General features: G+C 51.4%; 1 protein-coding gene across 4 annotated transcripts; it reads left to right on the forward strand.

The window, feature by feature from the left end:
• Positions 1-1025: 1025 nt before the first annotated feature.
• LOC149435869 (uncharacterized) lies at positions 1026-22514 on the forward strand. 4 transcript variants are annotated; one of them, XM_089662352.1, is made up of 10 exons: positions 1038-1098; positions 13730-13756; positions 13860-13913; positions 14011-14208; positions 14293-14346; positions 14440-14532; positions 14630-14701; positions 20365-20467; positions 21327-21401; positions 22337-22514. In XM_089662352.1, the coding sequence occupies exons 1-10, from the start codon at positions 1057-1059 to the stop codon at positions 22468-22470; spliced, it is 852 nt and encodes a 283-aa protein (XP_089518478.1). In that variant the 5' UTR covers positions 1038-1056; the 3' UTR covers positions 22471-22514. The 4 variants fall into 4 exon arrangements, with proteins under 4 accessions (XP_089518481.1, XP_089518478.1, XP_089518480.1 ...); XM_089662354.1 differs by lacking the exon at positions 14011-14208 and having other exon boundaries at positions 1042-1098; XM_089662353.1 differs by lacking the exon at positions 13860-13913 and having other exon boundaries at positions 1042-1098.
• The last annotated feature ends 1457 nt before the right edge of the window (positions 22515-23971 follow it).

The raw sequence follows: 23971 nt of genomic DNA on the forward strand, positions 1-23971 counted from the left end.
GGCGCCCTCACCATCCCGTGTACAAGAGGTGGAAGAAGGCGGGGCTACACTACAGCTGACACAGTTTGGAGGGCGGAGCACTTTCACCCCTTATCAACTTTTCACTGATTGGTGGATTTTTGGAGTAAAATAAGTGGATTGAAGTAGATGCAAAGTGGAAGCGGTGGACTTGCAGAGGACACTATACTGAGCACACAATATTGTCTGTCTCCATGGATTTGCACAGGATTTGAGATGATTTCCTATAGCAGCAAATCTGATGAGATGAATGAAGTGGGTGTAAAGTGGAAGCAGTGGATCTGCAGGGAGCAGCATCTTGAGCACAAAGCACTTTATGTTGTGGATGGATTTGCACACGGTTCAGTTTCCTTCATTTATTGATAAACCCCATAAGACCAATGAAGTGGGTGTAAAGTGGAAGCAGTGGATGTGCAGAGAATAGGATTTGGAGCCCCGAGCTCTTTATCTCTGAATGTCTCCACATATTTGTAGTGTATTTGTGATGATTTCTGTGCACACACAATAGGACAGCGCTGTGACACATAATGCTCTTCTAGATGACAGGGAATCCTTCCCTTTGTTACAGCAGCAGTCCGCTAGAAGGTTTTTGTAGGTTTGGAGTTGTTACACATAGCGCGGGTTTTATCCATTTATAGTGATGACATCATTGCCCAAATCTGGGGGTCACCAGCCATTTCCACCCTTTACTCCCAGCTGGGGGGCTTTGTATCCATATACCAGATGTTCTACAGGACTAAATCTGCCATCAATGTTACTGCAAAATCAAAGGGGCCAAAACCCCTCCCCCGAGGAGTCATATATTTCTGTCCCCCTTGGTGGGAGTGGAGGTGACCCCTCTATAAGGATCTACAGTCCATACACACCCAGCACAAGGCCGGGGTCACACTACCAGACGCTTCTCGGGGCTGCAGTTCCTCTGAGCTCCACAAGGTGGGGATCTCACTTCTACCCAGACAGGAAGTCTCTATGGAAGACAGACAGGAAGTGATGTCAGGTACAGACAGGAAGTGATGTCAGGTACAGACAGGACATTCCATGTGGTACAAGGTGACCTTACTGCATCTGGCTGCAGAGGAGGTAATATGTAGATTCACCCGTTCAGGGGGATGAGTTGATTATTATACAGTATTTATAAAGCGCCAATAGTTCGCTCAGCGCTGTACATTACAGAGGGGAACAGAACATGTGACAGAACAATACCAATACCAATACAATGCAAAACATGAGGGGATCAAGGGCCCTGCTCTTTGGAGCTTACAATCTAGGAGGGAGGGGGTGGTGGCACAGGAGGAGATAGCTGTGGGGGATGGAGTGGTAGGAAGAGTGGAGGAGGTTAGCAAGTTAGCAGGGGGCGGGGTAGGCTTCCCTGAAGAGATGGGTTTTCAGGGTGCGTCTAAAGGAGAGGAGAGTAGGTGATAATCTGATGGGTTGGGGCACGGAGTTCCAGAGGATGGGTGACACCCTGGAGAAGTCCTGGAGGCGGGCATGGGAGGAGGAGACCAGGGAACTAGAGAGAAGGAGGTCTTGTGAGGAGCGGAGTGTGCGTGTTGGGCGGTACTTGGATATTAGGTCGGTGATGTAGTTCGGGGCAGTATGGTGGACGGCTTTGTACGTCAGTGTTAGGATTTTGAATTTGATCCGTTGGGCAATCGGAAGCCAGTGGAAGGATTGGCAGAGGGGGGTGGCGGAGATGGAGCGGTTGGTAAGGTGAATGAGTCTGGCAGCCGTATTCAGGATGGACTGAAGCGGGGATAGCCAGCGGCGAGGCAGGCCAGTGAGGAGGGAGTTGCAGTAGTCGAGTCGTGATATGATGAGGGAGTGAATGAGCTGTTTAGTGGTTTCTGGGGTTAGGAACGTGCGGATTTTGGCGATGTTGCGGAGGTGGAGTTTGATGGTGGCATTGTTGGATGTGATGGAGAAATCAATGGGGGGTGGTGTCCGGGCTGGGGGGAAGACAAGAAACTCGGTTTTGGAGAGGTTCAGTTTAAGGAAGTGGAGCGACATCCAGTCTGATATGTCGCTGAGTAGGTGAGTGATTCGGGCGGAGACCGAGGGGGTGAGGTGGGGGGTTGAGAGATAGATTTGTGTGTCGTTGGCATAGAGGTGGTAGTTGAAGCCGTGAGAGTGTATGAGTTGGCCAAGGGAGGAGGTGTAGATGGAGAAGAGAAGGGGTCCGAGGATGGAGCCTTGAGGGACCCCAACAGAGAGGGGGAGTGAGGGGGAGGTGGTAGCATTATAGGGAACGCTGAAAGAGCGTTGTGACAGGTAGGATGAGAGCCAGGAGAGAGCAGAATCTCTGAGGCCGAGGGAGTGTAGTTTTTTGAGGAGGAGGGGGTGGTCTACTGTGTTCAAGGCCACAGAGAGGTCAAGGAGTAGGAGCACTGAGTAGTGGCCATTAGCTTTGGCGGTTAGCAGGTCGTTGGAGAGTTTGAGTAAGGCAGTTTCGGTGGAGTGTAGGGGACGGAAGCCGGACTGTAGGGGATCGAGGAGGTTGTTGTCGTTGAGGTGAGAGCTTAGGCGGGTGTAGACTAGGTGCTCGAGGAGTTTGGATATAAATGGGAGCAGGGAGATGGGTCTGAGGTTGTTCGGGTCATTGGGGTCCAGGGAGGGCTTTTAAATGTATGGGGGTGATGTGTGCATGCTTCAGAGTTGAGGGGAAAGTGCCGGAGGAGAGGGAGAGATTGAAGATGTGGGTGAGGGAGCGTAGGATGGAGGGGGAGGGAGGTCGTAGGAGTTGTAAGGGGATAGGGTCGAGGGGTCAGGTGGTGAGTTGGGCATCAGAGAGGATCTTGGAGACTTCCTCGATGGTAGTAAGGTCAAAGGTGCGGAGTGTTGAGGGGACTTCAGTATGAGGAATGTAGGGTGGGGTGGAAGTGGGGGTCAGAGCAGTGGTGGGGCCATGGGAGAGGGGTGATGAGGGGGTAGCTGAGTGAGGGGGAACGGGGTTGGGGGGAGTTTGAGCAGTGATGAAGTCCCTGCGGGTTATGTCGAGGGAGAGGGGGGATGAGGGGGTAGCTGTGTGAGAGGGGACGGGTTGAGAAGGCGTGTGAGTTGCGGCAATGTCCTTGCGAATTGTGTCAATCTTGTTTTTGAAATGATTAGCAATCTTAAGGGCGGTGAGTGAGGTGCTGGGTGGGGGTGGAGAGAGTAGAGAGTTGAAGGTGGAGAAGAGTCAGCGAGGATTGGAGGAGAGGGCCTTGATGAGGGTCAGGAAGTAGGCTTGTTTGGCTGCGTGGAGGGAGGAGGTGTAGGTGTGGAAGGCAGATTTGTAGCGGGTGAAGGCTTGTTGGGATTTGGTTTTGCACCATAGTCGCTCCAGGGCACGAATGTGTCGTTTGAGGGTTTTGGTGTGATCAGTCTGCCAGGGCTGGAGCGGTCGGGGTCTGATGTTGCGTGTGGTTAAAGGCGCTAGTGAGTCAAGGGCTGCTGACAGCGCGTTGTTGTAGGCAGTCATAGCCAAGTTGGGGCAGGACAGGGGGAGGATGCGGTCATGGAGTTGATCAGCTGCAGAGTGGAGGGGGGCAGGGTTAAGGTTGCGGAGGTTACGGCTGGTAGTAGTGTGACATTTGGAGGGGTAGGCGTTGGAGGATGAGGAGATAGAGAAGGTAATCAGGTTGTGGTCAGAGAGAGGGAAGGGGGTGTTAGTGAGGTTGTGGGGAGCGCAGCGGTTGGAGAAGACAAAATCAAGGATATTACCGTCGGAGTGGGTGGTGGATTGTATGCACTGTGCAAGTGCAAAGGAGGAGGTTAAGTGGAGGAGATGGGATGTGTCCGGGTTGTTGAGGTTGACAGGGATGTTGAAATCCCCAAGAATGATGGTGGGTAGCTCAGAGGAGAGGAAGAAGGGTAGCCAACAGGAAAAGTCATCCAGGAAGCGGGGTATGGATCCAGGAGGCCGGTATATCACAGCAATCTTCAGGGGGGTTGGGGAGAATAGTCGGACGCAGTGGGCCTCGAAGGAGGAGAAGGATAGGGAGGGGGGGTTTGGGAGGACTCGGAAGGTGCTCTGCGGTGACAGGAGCAGGCCAACCCCACCACCTTTACGACCGTTGGGCCTGGGTGAGTGGGTCCAGGTGAGACCTCCGTAGGAGAGTGCAGCAGGGGAGGTAGAGTCAGTGGGCTGGATCCAGGTTTCTGTGATCGCTAGGAGGTTGAGGGAGCGGGAAACAAAGAGGTCGTGGATGGCGGTAAGCTTGTTGCACACTGATTGGACGTTCAGGAGTGCATATGAAAACGGGGGGGAGATTTTAGGGAGCAGGGGGACAGATACTAAGTTGCGGCAGGACGTGGAGGCGGGAGGGTGTTGTGTGGGTGAGGGAGGGAGGTGGTGGAGGGCCAGGATTCGGGGAGATGTCCCCGGCGGTTAGGAGGAGGAGAAGGGTAAGAAAGGTGGCATGGGAGCGGGATGTGCAGGAGCGTGAGAAACTACTAGTGGAGGTGTTCGGGTCAGTGGGAGAGTGGAGTATTAGGAGAAGGTGGTGGGTGCCGTGGAGGGGTGAAGGAAGCAGTGAGGACACAATATACAATTGTTTGGGAGGAGCGGAGGGATATAGTGAATGGATTTTGGGAACGGAGGAGAGTAAAATGAGAAGGAGTGGAAGAGGCATTTTAGGGAGGTGCCCAGGAGGGCGGATAGGAGTGGTGGGAGGCTTGGTTGTCGATACGCCTCTGCCCGCTGGACTATCTCATCGATGTGTCTTCTGGTGGCTGAAGTTTAGGGGAGAAGGGAGAGGGGATCAGGTGTGGATGGATGGTTTCCAGGAGCACTTGAGTGGCGACAGTCTGGGGTGCAGAGGGGTCTCTCATTGTGGTGGCTTTCAACAAGGGTTCAAGTCATTAGGTCAAGTTGAGCTGGGGGTTGGTATGAGTGGAGGTGCTGAAGGCCTGGCGTATGGAGGTGGAGTGGGCTAGGTGTTGGTAGGTGCAGTAGGGCCTGGCGTCAGTGGGTGTTGTGGGTCAGTGCATGTGGATGCTGCGGTCCAGCGACTGAGGGTGCTAAGGGGCCCAGCGTCTGTGGAAGCGGTAGGGTCTGGCGATCGTAGGTGTTGTAGGGCCCGGCGTCAGTGGGTGCAGGAGGACGCGTGGCAGGCTCGCCTCTCCTGGATTGGATGGGGCTCGGGGCTGTGCGGTGGCAGGGGCACAGTTGTTTGGTACACAGTGGGGAGCAAGGAAGAAGATCTGGTAGTGGTGGCCAGCCCTCTTGGTGCCGGTGGGGGTGGTTGCTGCTTCTCCTCTCACGGTGGCGGCTGTAGGTAGGGGAGGCGGTGGTGGAAGCTCCCCTCTCACTGGTGCGGAAGGCGGGGTCCTGGTTTGGGCGTTGGGCAGTAGCAAGGCTTAGAGGCAGTGGTAGGCCGCAGGGGACAGGGCCCCCAGTACTCCTCCTGGGCGATGGCAGGACCTCTGGAGTGGCTGGTGAGGGTACCAACGGGGGTGGGGGTGGTGGCGGCATTCCCTCAGGAGCAGGGGTTGTGTCCCCTCTGGAGTGATAATATCCCCAGAGGTTAAGAGAAGAAGGGTGAGGAAAGTAACATGGGAGACGAAGTGGGACTCAGGCAGGTAAGAGATGTTTCCCGGGGTGTTTACTTGGTCTGTCCAGCATGCAGTAGAGTTTCTTGCTGTTGTGTCTTCCTGCTGCTTGAGTTCTCCTGCTTTAGTTCAACTGCTGTGTTTAACTGCTTCGTCTTAGCACTCCATCAACGCAGCACTCACGCAATGCAGCACCCCATCAGTGACTGTGCCCCTCATCAGTGATCTCCCCCCATCAGTGACTGTGCCCCTCATCAGTGATCTCCCCCCATCAGTGACTGTGCCCCTCATCAGTGATCTCCCCCCATCAGTGACTGTGCCCCCCATCAGTGGTCTCCCCCCATGAGCTGATCTAAATTTATAGGGAGATGCTCAAATAAACATTCAGCTCCGCCCCAATTAGAAGCTGATAACGATCACATGAATAGGGGGGATGTTTCTCAGGAAACAGACTACAGTTATAAAATGGGTGCAGCTAGAGGTGAGAACTGGTCAACGTATACACAAATATAAATACACTATTTGTTCTGAATTTACCAGGAGTCAATGCGTTTTCCTAGTAAAGATAATATATTTGCTCCCAAAGCTGGCCTACATGGTTCAGTTTTATCGTTCAGCCAGCGGGATTAGAGAATAAAATTGAAGCGATTCCCCCATCCAGAGTCTATATGTTCTATGACATCACACTGACCTCAGAGCTCCTCCTCCCAATGTCCCTCCATCCAGAATCAGATAATCCTATGACATCACACTGACCTCACAGCTCCTCCTCCCAATGTCCCTCCATCCAGAGTCAGATAATCCTATGACATCACACTGACCTCACAGCTCCTCCTCCCAATGTCCCTCCACCCAGAGTCAGAGAATCCTATGACATCACACTGACCTCACAGTCCCTCCTCCCAATGTCCCTCCACGCAGAGTCAGAGAATCCTATGACATCACACTGACCTCAGAGCTCCTCCTCCCAATGTCCCTCCATCCAGAATCAGAGAATCCTATGACATCACACTGACCTCACAGCTCCTCCCCCCAATTTCCCTCCATCCAGAATCAGAGAATCCTATTATTATTATTATTATACAGGATTTATGGCACCAACAGTCTGCGCAGCGCTGTACAATATAAGGGGGGCGGTACAATTACAATACATTTCAGTACAGAAGGAATAGGGGGTCCGGCTCATGGAGCTTACAATATGAAGGAAGGGGGAGGGGATACAAAAGGTGATAGCTGTGGGGGATGATCTGGTGGAGGTGATTCAAGTACAGTTCTTAGGTGGGGGTGGGGTAGGCTTCCCTGAAGCAGTGAGTTTTCAAAGATCACCTAAAGGCAGACAGGGTGGGGGCTGACCAGACATGCTGTGGTAGGGAGTTCCAGAGGATGGGAGAGGCTCTGGAGGAGAACATGGGAGGAGGTGATGAGGGAGCTAGAGAAGAGGATATCATGGGAGGAGCAGAGTGAGCGATTTGGGCAGTATCTGTGGATGAGGTTGGTGATGTAGCCGGGGCAGTGTTGTGGATGGCTTTGTAAGCTGTGGTTAGTATTTTGAATTTTATACATTAGGTTAGTGGAAGCCAGTGGAGGGATTGGCAAAGAGGGGCAGCAGTCGCTGATCAGTTGGTAAGGTGTATGAGTCTAGCGGCAGTCTCTGATCGGTAGGTAAGGTGTATGAGTCTAGCGCAGTCGCTGATCGGTTGGTAAGGTGTATGAGTCTAGCAGCAGTGTCAGGGACCACGGCTCCATGGTCCGCGATTGCGGCTCCGTCCCTCGCGCATGCGCAGTGGCGACGGATCGCGCTGGGACACAGGCACTAGGTCCCGGCGAGCCGCGGCTGACAGGACGCCGCGCATGCGCAGTAGGAGCCGCGGGCGCGCCTCAGGTGTCCAATGACAGCCGGGGGCGCGTCCTAGCCGGCCAATGACAGTGCAGGGCTCACTATTTAAAGATGCCCTGCACTGTCACAGATTGCCGCAAGGTCTTCCTGTGATCCTGAGTTCCTGCACCTATCTTGTGACCCTGATTGACCCTGACTATTCTGCCTGCTCCTGCGTTTGACCCGGATTGTCCTGACTACTCTGCCTGCTCCTGCGTTTGACCCGGATTGTCCTGACTATTCTGCCTGCTCCTGCGTTTGACCCGGATTGCCCTGACCATTCTACGGATTGACTTCCCTGCTGACCCTGCGTGTGACCCGACTACTCTCGCCTACCGATTCTGTACCCTGCTTACCCTCACGGGCCCACGATCCGTTACTACCCTGCTGGGGCCGCCATCCTCTTCATATCTGGCTCTCCCGGTACCTGTCCCCAAGGGTCTCCTCAGCCACTGGCGGGCCTGCTCGGAGGTCGTGACCTGGCCCGGGACTGTTTCAAGTCCATCCCCACCATCAGGGGCTCTGGTGAAAGCACAGCCCGGGCTTAGACCCCACGCTCTGAGTAGGTCTGTCAGTTGGCAGCCTGAGGCACCACCTGGCGGATCATAACAGTACCTTGCGGCCATGACAGAGCCAGGAAGTGGACCGGCGTCCCTAGAGGATATTTGTCAGCACCTGGCCACCTTGACCCAGGCTTTTCAGAACTTCCACAGTCGCTGCGCCCGACTGGAGGACCGCATGGAGTCAATAGCCCCCCTGACTCCCCCTGCTCAGAGTCCTCCACCTGCAGGACCTCCCGCTAACCCGGTATCCGGAGCGGTTGCCAGATCCCTAGCTCCTGAACCCCGCGTTCCTCTGCCGGAACGATTCCGTGGTGATCGGAGCCGCTTCCGAGCCTTCCGGAACGCCTGCACCCTATACTTTGACTTACAACCCCGCACGTTCACCACTGAGACCGTCAAGGTGGGGTTTATAGTCTCCCTCCTTCAGGATGAGCCCCAGGATTGGGCTCACCGTCTGATGGAGAAGCACGACCCCCATCTTGACTCCGTGACCGAGTTCTTTCGGGCCATGGCCGTCTTGTATGACGACCCTCAGCGAGCTGCTTCCGCTGAAGCGACTCTATACTCCCTGCGGCAGGGCCGCCGGACAGCCGAAGAATACGCGTCCGATTTTAGGCGTTGCATGGGCGACACCAGATGGAACGATGCGGCCTTATGTCACCAGTTCCGCATCGGGCTGTCTGAGCCTCTCAAGGACGAACTAGCGCGAGTAGGCCTACCTGACTCCCTGGAAAAACTGATTGAGTTGGCCATTCAAATTGACCGTAGACTAAGGGAACGTCGGCTGGAAAGGAGCAGTCAGGGTCAAAGGGTGGCATGGATTCCTTCCAGAGATACAGCTCCAACCCCAGGGAACCATCCGCGAAGCACGGAAACGGGACAACCCGGAACCCATGCAGCTGGGATTGGCCCGTTCTCACTTATCGGTCGAGGAACGTCAAAGGAGACTATCACAGAACCTATGTCTGTACTGCGGGGAAGCTGGTCATCAGGTGCGCTCCTGTCCTGCTAAAATGAGTAAGTCCACGCCCGTTTCTTTTACTCTACCCGCAGGAAGGGATGATCAGTCGAGTTACCTGGCCATTCCTGTGTCTTTACAGCTCCCCGGAGGAACATTGTCGGTGACCGCAATCGTTGACTCAGGAGCCTGTAGTTGCTTCATCGATCTGACTTTTGCCCACCGGCAAAAAATCCCTCTCCAGACCAAAGAAAGGGGGTTCAACATCTTCTTGGCAGATGGGTCTCGTATAAAATCAGGGGTGGTGGACCAGGAGACACCACCCATTTTCACCACAATGGCAGACCATCACCAGGAGTTCCTCCGTTTGGATGCCATCGCATCCCCCCTTTTTCCAGTCATTCTGGGCCTCCCTTGGCTGAGGGCCCATAACCCCCAGATTGACTGGGAAAAGGGAACAGTTCAATTTTGCTCACCCTATTGTTTAAGTCACTGCCACGTCACAGGATCCGTGGTTCCCCGGTTCCTCCTGTGCTTGGATGGTGACACCGATCTATCCCAGGTTATTCCCCCGGCCTACCATGACTTCTTAGACGTCTTTAGTAAGCGAGGAGCTGACGTTCTCCCTCCGCACCGTTCCTACGACTGCCCCATAGACCTCCTACCCGGATCTGAAATCTCATTCGGCCGTATCTTTCCCTTGTCCGAAGCAGAATCAGGAGTACTGAGGGAATACATTGATGAGAACCTTCGGAAGGGATTTATTCGTCCATCCACATCCCCAGCCGGGGCCGGGTTATTCTTCGTAGAGAAGAAGGACAAATCGTTACGGCCCTGCATAGACTACCGTGACCTGAACAAAATAACGGTAAAGAATCGTTATCCTTTACCCCTAGTCCCCGAGCTCCTCCAGAGATTGAGATCGGCAACGATATTCACTAAATTAGACCTGCGGGGGGCCTATAACCTTGTCCGTATCAGGGAGGGGGATGAGTGGAAGACGGCGTTCCGTACGAGATTCGGTCACTACGAGTACTTGGTGATGCCGTTCGGGCTCTGTAATGCACCGGCGACCTTTCAGCACTTTATCAATGATGTTTTTCGTGACCTTCTTGATATTTTTGTGGTGGTTTATTTGGATGACATCTTAATTTTTTCCCCTTCACTGGAGGTTCATCGGGGTCACGTGATACGGGTATTAGAACGGTTGCGTCAACACGGGCTATACGCAAAGGCAGAAAAGTGCTGTTTCGAACAGCACGAAACCACATTCTTGGGACTGGTTCTCTCTTCCGCGGGGGTCGCGATGGATCCCCAGAAAGTCACGGCGATCTTAGATTGGCCAATACCCGCCGACAAAAAGGGGGTACAGCGTTTCATCGGTTTTTCCAACTTTTACAGGAAGTTTATTAGGAACTTCTCCGGTCTGGTCTCCCCGATCACGCAACTGACGAAACAAGGGGTCCGCTTTAAGTGGACTCCCGAAGCGCAGACAGCCTTCGAAAAGCTCAAAGAATTGTTCACCTCTGCTCCCATTCTCTGCCATCCAGATGCTTCTCTCCCATATGTGTTGGAAGTGGACGCCTCCGAAAATGCTGTAGGGGCGGTCTTGTCCCAAAGGAATGGTACCAAGGAACTTCCGCACCCTGTGGCGTTCTTCTCCAGGAAGTTGACTCCAGCGGAACGCAACTACGACATTGGAGATCGGGAACTCCTGGCCATTAAAACTGCTCTTGAAGAATGGAGGTATTTACTGGAAGGAGCCACACACCCAATCCTAATATTCACAGATCACAAAAACCTTGAATATTTGAAAACGGCAAAACGACTGAGACCTCGCCAAGCGAGATGGGCGCTTTTCTTCTCTCGATTCCCATTCCATATAACGTACCGACCCGGTACTAAGAACACTAAACCAGACGCTCTGTCCCGCATGTTTGAGGACCCCGACAACGCTGTGCTACCTGACACCATCTTACCTTCTGGGAGTTTCCTCGCTCTACAAACGGAACTTCGCTCCCGGCTTCTTGATGCTTCTGTAGGACTACCAGTTCCGTCTGAATCACCCCTCCAGAGCCACGGTGGGCTAATTTGGAAGGAAGACCGGATCATGGTCCCAGAAGAAGTGCGAACCCTGGTCCTAGGGCACTGCCACGACCATCCTATGGCGGGCCACTTCGGGGTAACGAAGACTCTGGATCTGCTACGGCGCTCGTTCTGGTGGCCAGACATGATCAAGGATTGTGAGCAGTACGTCCGAACGTGTTCCACCTGTCAAAGGAACAAGCCCTCCAGGAGCAGGGCATGGGGATTGTTACGTCCATTACCCATACCCAAGCGGGCCTGGCAAATGATAGCCATGGATTTCGTGGTCGAACTTCCACCATCCCAGGGCTACACTGCAATAATGGTGATCGTCGACCGCTTCTCAAAGATGGCACATTTCGTGCCCCTGGAGAAGACCCCATCAGCACCGGAAACGGCACGGATCTTCATCAAGGAAGTGGTTAGGCTTCATGGTGTTCCCGAAGATATAGTATCAGATCGGGGGGTCCAATTCACCTCCAGGTTCTGGAACGCCTTATGTAAATCGCTGGGAATCAAGCTGTCGCTTTCATCCGCCTACCATCCACAGACCAACGGCCAAACTGAGAGAACAAACCAGACGCTGGAACAGTACTTACGGTGCTACACATCCTACCTTCAGGACGACTGGCTGTCGTTGCTGCCTTCCGCGGAATTCGCGTACAACAACTCGAGTCACTCAGCCACGGGTCAATCCCCGTTCTTTTCCAATTATGGGTATCATCCCACATTCCTCCCTGATCTGATGCCTGAGAATCCGGTACCAGCATCTCAAGACATCTTGAACTTCTTTTCTGTCAATAACAAGACAATTCAGGAAGCCATCGCTAAAGCCCAAGAGGACAGTAAGAGGGCATTCGACAGAAAGAGAAGAGGAGAATTACTGCTTCAACCAGGGGATCAGGTTTGGCTAGCAACAACCAACTTGAAGATGCTATGTCCTTCAAGGAAGCTGGGACCCAAGTTCATCGGCCCCTTTCCGGTAAAGCGAGTAGTTAACGAGGTGGCCTACGAGCTCGAGCTTCCGCAGACCTTCAAGATACATCCTGTCTTCCATGTATCTCTCCTGAAGCCATCCAGACCGGATCCCTTCCCGGACCGTGAATCCAGACCTCCCGAGGCAGTCACTATAGGTGACCAGGAGGAATTTGAAGTGGAGACTATCCTCAGTTGCCGAAGGAGGGGGGGCCAGACACAGTTCCTGATAAAATGGAAGGGGTATGGCCCTGAGGAGAACTCATGGGAACCCGCCCAGAACGTCCACGCGCCCAGGCTCATCCGGGAGTTTTTTCGTGCTCACCCGCGGTGGAGAGATCAGTGGGGCTCCCGGAGGGTGCCCATTGGGGGGGGGGGCAATGTCAGGGACCGCGGCTCCATGGTCCGCGATCGCGGCTCCGTCCCTCACGCATGCGCAGTGGCGGCAGATCGCGCCGGGACACAGGCACTAGGTCCCGGCGAGCCGCGGCTGACAGGACGCCGCGCATGCGCAGTAGGAGCCGCGGGCGCGCCTCAGGCGTCCAATGACAGCCGGGGGCGCGTCCTAGCCGGCCAATGACAGTGCAGGGCGCACTATTTAAAGATGCCCTGCACTGTCACAGATTGCCGCAAGGTCTTCCTGTGATCCTGAGTTCCTGCACCTATCTTGTGACCCTGATTGACCCTGACTATTCTGCCTGCTCCTGCGTTTGACCCGGATTGTCCTGACTACTCTGCCTGCTCCTGCGTTTGACCCGGATTGTCCTGACTATTCTGCCTGCTCCTGCGTTTGACCCGGATTGCCCTGACCATTCTACGGATTGACTTCCCTGCTGACCCTGCGTGTGACCCGACTACTCTCGCCTACCGATTCTGTACCCCGCTTACCCTCACGGGCCCACTATCCGTTACTACCCTGCTGGGGCCGCCATCCTCTTCATATCTGGCTCTCCCGGTACCTGTCCCCAAAGGTCTCCTCAGCCACTGGCGGGCCTGCTCGGAGGTCGTGACCTGGCCCGGGACTGTTTCAAGTCCATCCCCACCATCAGGGGCTCTGGTGAAAGCACAGCCCGGGCTTAGACCCCACGCTCTGAGTAGGTCTGTCAGTTGGCAGCCTGAGGCACCACCTGGCGGATCATAACAGGGGGGTTTGGGTTAGTTTTGTGGATGGAGCAATTTCATAATCTTGCCTTGTCCGTACATTGAGAATCATTGTAATGGAAATTTTTAAAATTGTCCTCACTTGCTTACATTACTGCCATGTGGCCTTTTTGGTGATCTGGTATATATAGTCTGCAGCCAATCATATTGACCAGGGTGCTGTGATTGGTCCAAATACCATGTGATAAGTGTGGTCCAATCCCATTAGGACTTCCAAGAGTTCCTAATATCTAAATTGACATTGTGATCATGTCATTCCATAGCAAATACATGATCAACAAGCTTAACAAATCATCCTCCTACCATGACTTGCTATCTGCTGTAGTGCAGTGGACAAAGTTGTGGAAAAGGATGCAGTCTTCCCCAGTGGATGTACATCCAAAGTCAAAACACAACAAATTAGGGACACGAACGCAATTGTGCCTGTATGTGTGGCCTGACACCAGGAAATGGACAGTTGTCATTCAGCCCTGTGGCCCTAGCTTTGGCACACATGTTTATGAGAAATCTTCTGCCATGTTTTTAGGTTAGTAATGTTCCGATTCTGTGTTATTCTTTTTGTAGAACAAGAGAGTGAAGAGGAGGGCCACCGTAAGTGCCTTGAATGTGAATGGCTGTGCTCTGTGTGCATTATGTAACTTTGATATGTGCAATGTGTTTGTTGTGTTCTATCTTGTTGTTTATGTAACACCAGCTATGTTGGAAGAGGGGGATGAGGAGGAGGAGGGCACATCCTCTCAGGCTCACTGTAAGTGCATTGAATGTGCTTGTCTGTTCTCTGTGTTCCTTGTTGTCCTTGGCTCTCTCAAAGGGGTTGTTGTTGTTGTTCTTTCTTGTTTGTGTAGTACCAGCAAGGTTGCCTCCAGTGGAGGAGGAGGAGGAGGCAGCAGCAGCGGCACCACCACCACCATCACCACCACCACCACCATCATCACCACCACCATCACCACCACCACAATCACCACCACCACCATCACCATCACCACCACCATTGTCTCCATGGTCGCCTGTTCTGCCGGAGACTCCCTCACCTCCAGCTCACTGTGGGTGTGCTTGCCTATTCTCTCTGTGCATTATGTAACTTTGATGTCTGCAATGTGTTCTGTTCTATCTTGTTGTTTATGTAGCACCAGCCATGTTGGAAGAGGAAGAGGAGGAGGATACCTCTTCTGAGGCACACTGTGAGTTCATTGAATGTGCTTGTCTGTTCTCTGTGTTCCTTGTTGTCCTTGGCTCTCTCAAAGGGGTTATTATTGTCCTTCTTGTTTGTGTAGTTCAAGCAAGGTTTTCTCTGGAGGAAGAGGAGGCCCACCAGCCACCTCCAGAATTTGGACTGCTCCAGGAGGCCCCTTCACCTCCAGCTCACTGTAAGTGCCTTGGATGTGCTTGCCTGTTCTCTGTGTGCATTATGTCAATTTGATGTTTGCAATGTGTTGGTTTTGTTCTTTCTTGTTGTTTGTGTAGCTCCAGCCATATTGGAAGAGGGTGAGCTGGAGGAAGAGCAGAGGGAGGAGTGGTCTCCCCCTCAGGTCCACTGTAAGTACCTTCAATGTGTTTGGTGATTTACCTTCTGTACAATCATGCTGACCATAGCTGTAGGCTAATTTGACTGCTTAATATTGGCCGGACTGTAGTTTCTTATCTAAGTCGGCCTTGTTTTTGTTTCCACTACTGCAACTTACCTAGGTGGTTGAAGCATTGGTCCAATACTTCATCTGTCCCCCCTAGGTTGTAAGGGTGGTAACTCTGCTGTGATGGAGCGTAGGCAGGACCAAACACACAGAGCAGATGATAAACACACAAAGCTTTCTTGAATTAGTACAGTCACTCAATTTGGGTATGAAGGTAGCGTCCAAGTTCTCAGGGCAGGGGAAGAGCAGGGATGGCTCCCCAAAAAATTGTAATTTGGCCCCAAGAAGGGCAAACTTAGAGTCTCTGTTAAATTGTAATCCAGGCAGGGAAGGGAAAGGAGGGAGAGTTCACAGCCCTTCCATACAGGGGAGGAAAACAGGGGCACAAACACTCACAGTTCCGGCAGGGGTTTTCCTGGCTCACAGCGGCCTACAACAGGGGGCGACACTTATCAGCACACAGCAGAGGGTCCACTTCTACAGCACACTGCAACACTTGCAATCCTGGCCTCACAGTATTAGTGTCAGGGCAGGGCTGTGGAACGGACAGGTAGGCCTAGTGGCAGGGTAACGCACTGGCTGACGACAACCACCACCAACAGACTGAAGTCCCTCAGGGCGCGGAGTCTAAGTCCCAGGCTGCCCTTCACCAGGGCCCCTGATGGTGGGGATGGACTTGACGCAACCAGGGACCAGGTCGCGGCCCCCGAGACACCCCAGCTGCGGTAATGGCCGCCGCCAATGGCGTGTAGCTGGTGAGAATGACAATAGCGTAGTCAGACAAGCCGGGTCAATAACAACGGGACAAAACAGTACAGAACAGTAGACAGAGAATCACAGGTCACGGGCCGGGTTCAGCAACGGAAGGTCAGATCAAAGGGAAACACAGAGAATGGTCTTAGTCACAAGCCGAGTCAGATACCAGAAGAGTCACGAGCGTATACACAGAGCTGTAGCAAGACCAAGACACAAGACACAAGTGCAAAGAGCATGTGCAGATCCCAGGCTTATATGTACTCAGCCACACCCCTCTGGGGGATGGACCTCAGAGACCTGAAGGCATAAAAGATTCCCATCATGCTCAGCAGAAATCCAAGATGGATGCTAGCACATGGAGTAACATAACCTCTGGGAAAAGGTAGGACCTTGACAATTAGGCAGTGTAGCAGCGGGTACTCCTCCTGAGCCCCGAGTATTAGCAGAGTGTTCAGCGGCTAATAATCCTGGTATCCCCAGAGTATTATGCAGAGTGGCTACGGGGGTCTCACCTCAGTGCAGACCTCCCAGCAGCTTTGCAGCAGACAAAACACCTGGGAGAATCCTGTGTCGGCTCCCTGTTGCCCTGGCAATGTCCAGCCCAGCGCTGCGTTGCCCGGGCAACGAGGCACGCCCTCTTGACACGGGCCTTGCTCTCTTTATCTCCAGCGGGTGCAGGTGCGGGAAGCCTTGCACCCATGCTAGCGCCGCCGGGGGGGCGCACAGTGACAGGACGGCGGCCCTGCTCCGGAACCCCCTGGTGGGAGGCTATCCCTCTCCTGGCTGTATGGCCGCAGGGGGTCACCTTCCTCCCATGGGGCTTTGCAGGATGGGAGGAAGTGACAAGCAGCAGGGGGGGAGAAGTGACACTTCTCATCCTGTGCAGCCCAACTTCAAAGGCTGCTACAGGATGAGAAGGGGTGGGTGAGGGGACACAGGCACCAGGAGGGGTTGGGGGTTTCTGGGAGATCAGGCATGCTGTGACATCTGCAATCACATGTTTTCTGTCAGCTCAACCCCCCAGCACTTACTGTGCTGTGGAGGGGGAGGCACTGGCAGGCTAAAACTCTTTGTTATTTGTGGCTAGGCTGATCCAGTTGCTGCTCCAGAGTCTGCAGTATATCATGACTTGAAAGTCGGGATCTTGATCCAGTCTGGCCATGCTGTGTGACTTCAGTGAATAGAATGCAGCTGTCCCCTGAAAATGTGTCGCAGGAGTGCCAAATGAACTACACTTCTGTAATCCACAGGAGAGGTACAGTCCAAAAATCTTGGGCTGGACTTCCCTTTTAATCTATGTATGTCAGGCTTAGAGTGTAACTAAACCCCGAAGCCTGCATTCACTCTATCTGGTCTACGCAGACCCTGCATTGACTATATCCGCTCTCCCTGGACCCAGAATTCACTCTGTCTGGTCTACGCAGACCCTGCATTGACTATATCCGCTCTCCCTGTACCCTGAATTCACTCTGTCTGGTCTACGCAGACCCTGCATTAACTATATCCGCTCTCCCTGTACCCAGAATTCACTCTGTCTGGTCTACGCAGACCCTGCACTGACTATATCCGCTCTCCCTGGACCCAGAATTCACTCTGTCTGGTCTACGCAGACCCTGCATTAACTATATCCGCTCTCCCTGGACCCAGAATTCACTCTGTCTGGTCTACGCAGACCCTGCATTAACTATATCCGCTCTCCCTGGACCCAGAATTCACTCTGGTCTACGCAGACCCTGCATTAACTATATCCGCTCTCCCTGGACCCAGAATTCACTCTATCTGGTCTACGCAGACCCTGCATTAACTATATCCGCTCTCCCTGGACCCAGAATTCACTCTGTCTGGTCTACGCAGACCCTGCATTAACTATATCCGCTCTCCCTGGACCCGGAATTCACTCTATCTGGTCTACGCAGACCCTGCATTAACTATATCCGCTCTCCCTGGACCCAGAATTCACTCTGTCTGGTCTACGCAGACCCTGCATTAACTGTATCCGCTCTCCCTGGACCCAGAATTCACTCTATCTGGTCTACGCAGACCCTGCACTGACTGTATCCGCTCTCCCTGGACCCAGAATTCACTGTCTGGTCTACGCAGACCCTGCATTGACTGTATCCGCTCTCCCTGGACCCAGAATTCACTCTATCTGGTCTACGCAGACCCTGCACTGACTGTATCCGCTCTCCCTGGACCCAGAATTCACTCTATCTGGTCTACGCAGACCCTGCATTGACTATATCCGCTCTCCCTGTACCCAGAATTCACTCTGTCTGGTCTACGCAGACCCTGCATTAACTATATCCGTTCTCCCTGGACCCAGAATTCACTCTATCTGGTCTACGCAGACCCTGCATTAACTATATCCGCTCTCCCTGGACCCAGAATTCACTCTATCTGGTCGTCGCAGACCCTGCATTAACTATATCCGTTCTCCCTGGACCCAGAATTCACTCTATCTGGTCTACGCAGACCCTGCATTAACTATATCCGCTCTCCCTGGACCCAGAATTCACTCTATCTGGTCTACGCAGACCCTGCATTAACTATATCCGCTCTCCCTGGACCCAGAATTCACTCTATCTGGTCTACGCAGACCCTGCATTAACTATATCCGCTCTCCCTGGACCCAGAATTCACTCTATCTGGTCTACGCAGACCCTGCATTAACTATATCCGCTCTCCCTGGACCCAGAATTCACTCTATCTGGTCTACGCAGACCCTGCATTAACTATATAAGCTCTCCCTGGACCCAGAATTCACTCTGTCTGGTCTACGCAGACCCTGTATTGACTGTATCCGCTCTCCCTGGACCCAGAATTCACTCTGTCTGGTCTACGCAGACCCTGCATTAACTATATCCGCTCTCCCTGGACCCAGAATTCACTCTATCTGGTCTACGCAGACCTGCATTACCTATATCCGCTCTCCTTGGACCCAGAATTCACTCTGTCTGGTCTACGCAGACCCTGCATTAACTATATCCGCTCTCCCTGGACCCAGAATTCACTCTGTCTGGTCTACGCAGACCCTGCATTAACTATATCCGCTCTCCCTGGACCCAGAATTCACTCTATCTGGTCTACGCAGACCCTGCATTAACTATATCCGCTCTCCCTGGACCCAGAATTCACTCTGTCTGGTCGTCGCAGACCCTGCATTAACTATATCCGCTCTCCCTGGACCCAGAATTTACTCTATCTGGTCTACGCAGACCCTGCATTAACTATATCCGCTCTCCCTGGACCCAGAATTCACTCTATCTGGTCTACGCAGACCCTGCATTAACTATATCCGCTCTCCCTGGACCCAGAATTCACTCTATCTGGTCTACGCAGACCCTGCATTAACTATATCCGCTCTCCCTGGACCCAGAATTCACTCTATCTGGTCGTCGCAGACCCTGCATTAACTATATCCGCTCTCCCTGGACCCAGAATTCACTCTCTCTGGTCTACGCAGACCCTGCATTACCTATATCCGCTCTCCCTGGACCCAGAATTCACTCTATCTGGTCGTCGCAGACCCTGCATTAACTATATCCGCTCTCCCTGGACCCAGAATTCACTCTGTCTGGTCTCCCGCAGTAAACAGAACATGGCAATGCAAGTATTTAAGGGCATAAAAACAGCTAAATACCTTTTTGCATCAGCAGTTAGAGCAGTCTTGTGACTTCAGCAGAGCTCGGTTTAAACTTTGAGTATTTTTCTTTCTGCTCTAGGAGGATGTGAATCTTCTGGCCCTCTATGTGAACAGTGCTGATTGGCCCTGTGCTGATCACATGCACCCTCCCCAAACCAACACCCAAAAAGTATAGCAATGCACAGCAAACTGAGCATGTGCATGTGATTACGGATTCAGTCTCTATCAGTTGGTCATTTCAACAAGACGAGGGGCAGAGAAGACAGGATCAAACAGCCTTCTTACACAAGACAGAGTATTAACCCCTTAGGTTACACAGCGAGTATAACAAGAATGCTTTACTGCATATTTACACTGCTTGGACTGTTGTGGGTTTAGTAATACTTTAAGTAATATTGCTTGCTTCCTTACAACACATGCTCAAGCAGTTTTGAGAATACAGCTTCCAATGTGGATCCTAGTGTAGTGGCCAGGCAGTTATTAGCTCAATATGTGTAGGCCTGTACACATCCATACCTTTCGGAGACCAATTTCTGCTCTGTAGCACAGCATGGGATGATAATTGGCAGCAGGTCAGTATTTTGGGGGCCTGAGGAGGATGCCAAGCAGTGGGGTTTTCATGCTGTGAATGCATGAAGGCAAGAAACTTTGGCCTTTTGACTAAATTTCCAATGACCATCCAACACAAGATATGTGCCCCCAAAATACACTAGCAGAGGGGTGGGAGAGCCTATCTCTGAGGAGCTTCTCGGCTATTAGTGTTTGGGAAGTGTTCTGAGTTGTGTGTCTTTGAATATCCAATGGTTAAGGCCTTTCCCTTGTGTCAACCTTTGAAAAGGTTGCAGCTAAGGGCACAGTGGCTGTTAACACCACAACCCCTTACAATATCCGACATAAAGATTGGACTTTGTTCATTTTCATGAGTGCACCCTCTTCTATTTGGACGTTCATGAGCCAGAATTTCACGTTCGACTTTCTTGGACTTCCATGGCTCCCTAGGGTCATACACTATCCAAACTTATCTGGAGTTAGTCTGCACCTTGTACTTCAAGTCTGAGAGAATGTAAGGCTTGGTTTCAACAGTGTGTGTGTTTGTAGTAAACTCTTAAGTTTACAAAGCCTCAAATTATACTGACATGTGGAGCTCTTTTGCGTGTGTTTTTTTCAAGTTAACTGGCACTCAGAAAGGGAGTGGCTGCACTCCAGAGCCCCCAGGAGAGAATAGATGGAGGAGGAGGAAGAGGTGGAGTTCCCCTGAGCCCCAGGACAAAGGTATGTCCCATTTGTGTGAATGTGATCAACTTTACAGTATTTGCTTTTGGACAGTGTCTATGTGTGGGGGTGTCACATGAGGTGTGTTGGGTAAATTGTGGTAAGCCTGGCACCAGACTTATTTTTGTTTGTGATTCCCAATCTGCTCCAAGCTACAAATGCCACCTTGCAGTGTGCATGTGTTAACACTCGAGGGGGCATTTGTGTTTTGGCATAGGGGAGGAGAATATTGTATGGACTGAACCCTTTTACAGCTAGACTGTCAAAGACTTAGACCTTGTGACATCTTCCTGGGAAGCTTCAGGTCTGCTGCCGACCTGTGACCTTTGCTTTGGGATGATTGAAGTCACTCTATTGTAGACCCCAGAAAGGAAAGTGGGAATGGCTGCAAGGGATGACCAATGAGTGTTTCCACTATTACTGTAGTGTAAGCGTAGCTAAGCTGATGTGTGTGAGCCAATTCCTCTTGTCAAGAGCAAGCCTCTCCAACATTGGAATGCTGGCACCACACCACTGGCAAGGAAGACTGTTCCTTATCATGGCTGTCAGCTGTAACATTTGGGTTACATCCTAAGGTGATCTGAAACATCGTCAATGGACATCCAGAGAGTATGTCAGCATTGTAGGATATGAGCAGCTTGCTGGAGTGTGGGTGCCAACAAGTGGCCAAATGAATTTGTCCTTAAGATCTTCTGGTCATCTGGTTTAGTAACCCAAACCGAAAGAGGACTTTGCTATGTTGGTTAGTGCTAGGACTTACTACCGGGCCTGTACTATGTGACTGTTTAACATCCATGTGTTTGTCAAATGTCAGGACTCGCAACTTTACGGTGTCTTTTTTTTGTTACTCTTCATGTAGTTGTACTTCCCAATGCCCCACCTGCTATGGGGGAGCTCCAGCCCCCTCTGGATGCTGAGGCCAACATCCCAGAAGGTCAGTTTCTAAACTGTTTACACATATGCACATGTAACGTATGTAGAAGGCTTAAGCTCCCCCTTGGCTAAATTGTTTGGCCTCATCCTGTGTTTAGGATGCCCCCCCAAAGAAATAAAACATTCACACTAAACAACACATCAGGCAGATAGGGGCTTAATCTTCACACTTAGACCTGACAGCTGAGTTGGTCTACATAGGCGTACATTAAAGTGTTTTTCTAATAAAGAAAGGACAATAAACCAAGAATATGACACAATAGTCAAGCACTAACCTGACACTCCAGTGAGCAAAAACCTGCTTCCCAAGTAACAAGTGTTTGTTCCACTCTGGTCTCTCCGCCATCTTAAAGAATCACTCTAATAGATGCAGCTGACACATCCAGCTTCCTGGGAGATGGACCGCCTCCCTTCAAGGACACACCTGGTTAATCACACTGCCAGATCTATAGGAATCTCTGGACCTGTGTGGAGGGAGTTGGGCCACTAGCCTCCAATAGGCTCACAGAGTTTGCTCAGCTCTGTGCTCTGGCTGTGTATAATGTGTATAGGGCCCCACCCCACCCCTCCCTGCAGCTAATAGAAAGCTAGGATAGATGTCTTTGGGAACTCTGTGGAGGAGATAGGTGTGCCAAAGTCATCTGTTGTCTTTACTGATGAGATTGCCCTTTTCGCAGTTGCCCACAGATATATTTGTAGTCAGTGAGCAAACACTTTAATCTAGGCCTAAGGATTCCAAGCTCACTCCCTGGACCATGAAATCCTCCCAGGAAAGAAATGTAATCTTTGTGTTCCAATTATGAGTTGACAGCATAGAGTGCTTTCAGGATAATGGACAAAGTTAGACAAGTATTGCATGCTGTTGTTGTTTGTTTTGGAAGCAAGTGTCTCCTTTTTTTATTGCAGCTAATACATTTTTTCTGACTTTTTCTACAGTGTTCAACCACCCAGCCATTTGTGGCCTCATGGGCTGGGTATGTGAACGCATTGGGACGCTGGAGCAGGCTTTAGAGGTGGGGCCAGCTGAAAACCAGCCCAATGTAGTTGCCTACTTCAGACAACAATTTTAATTTTTTTATATTTGTAAATAAAAATAAATGTTATTTCTCTTGGACAGTGCCCTGTGTTGTGGCCTTCTTCAGCCTTTGCAGGTCGGCAATCTTCTTCATTGCAGTTGGAGCTGATCTGCATGTCCCTAAAGCATTGCAGGACTCTGCTAGCTCCAGCTGCACTGGACAATCTTGCTTACCTGGAATTTCTGGTAATGTCCAAACAAAGTGTTTTATGGCAAGTCCAGCTTTAGGATTGAAAGAAAAAAACCTCAGCGCCCAGGACTCCCTTGCCCCCCACACACTATTCCCCGTGAGATGCTGCTGTACACAGGTGCAAAACCAAAAAACGTATTTCTACTTAAACCAGCGCAAAATCCACAAAGCAATATAAATAAATAACCCAGCCCATAAATAATATTAATCAAAATACATTGCGACACATAAAAAATAATAATAATTAAAGTGATTTAAAAAAATTCTGAAAAAAATCAGTGACAAATTCAAAAAACAGTCCCGTGAAAAAACTGTATTTTCATTGGATTCTTCCGCGCCAGTAATACCTCCACCATCCACCAGTGCAAAACCAACATGAACCGCACTCACCAGATATTTGGTGAGTAAAACGCCTTTCAGGGATATTAAGGGCTCCTGGACCCCCTTTTTTATAACCTCCAAATATTGCCTCCTCTAAGACATAGAAACCTCCTCCGGTTACTCCTCTCACCGAATCCACCAAAAATCAGGAAGAAGAAAAAAAGACCATGGCGTGATACCGTTATAAATTCCAATCTCAGAAGAATTTTAACCAGACCACTCACATTTTAGTAGATATTAACCAGCATTTTATTGAAGCAAACCGATCTTTCTTTCATAAAAAAACGATTTTCCAATTTCTGTATAGAGACCCCACAGCCAGGTATACAGCAGGATAACAGACCTCAGATGCAGCCTCATTCACTAGGCAAAGATGACCCCTTGGAACGCACCGCTCGGCGTGCGTTCCACTCACCGGAAATGATGTCAGACGCCGGGACGGCCAGCCGGAAATACGTCAACGCATTTTGCCCCACCCACAGGGCGTTCTCAAGATGCTCCTTTCCTCTGCCAAGCCGTTTATAAAGCAGTGGGAGATCACATACATTAAAACATACTCCTATCCATAACCTCATATTTTCTACCCCTTAAACATAAGGGTGAGGACAGGAAATTAAAATAACATTAAATTCAAATGAATTCAAAAATATTATTTTATTTTATATAAAATTAAGAAATACTAAAAAAAATTTTTTAAAATTTTAACCACTTCCCGTCCGGCCGCTGTTTATAAACGGCAGGACGGGACATCTACAGGAGCGGGTTGCCGTCTCTAAACGGCACCTTGTGTCTGAGGCTCGTGCGCGGCTCCTAGAGCGCGCACCCGCGAGCCCGATGATCGCCGAGTCCGACGGACTAGGTAGATTACGTGACATGGTATGGGACCAATGAAATCGGTCCCATACCATGTGATCAGCTGTGTCCA

Source organism: Staurois parvus, unplaced genomic scaffold (assembly GCF_062004578.1).
Source record: "Staurois parvus isolate SC_StPar_1 unplaced genomic scaffold, SC_StPar_1.0 ptg001458l, whole genome shotgun sequence".
Taxonomy (NCBI): Eukaryota; Metazoa; Chordata; class Amphibia; order Anura; family Ranidae; genus Staurois; species Staurois parvus.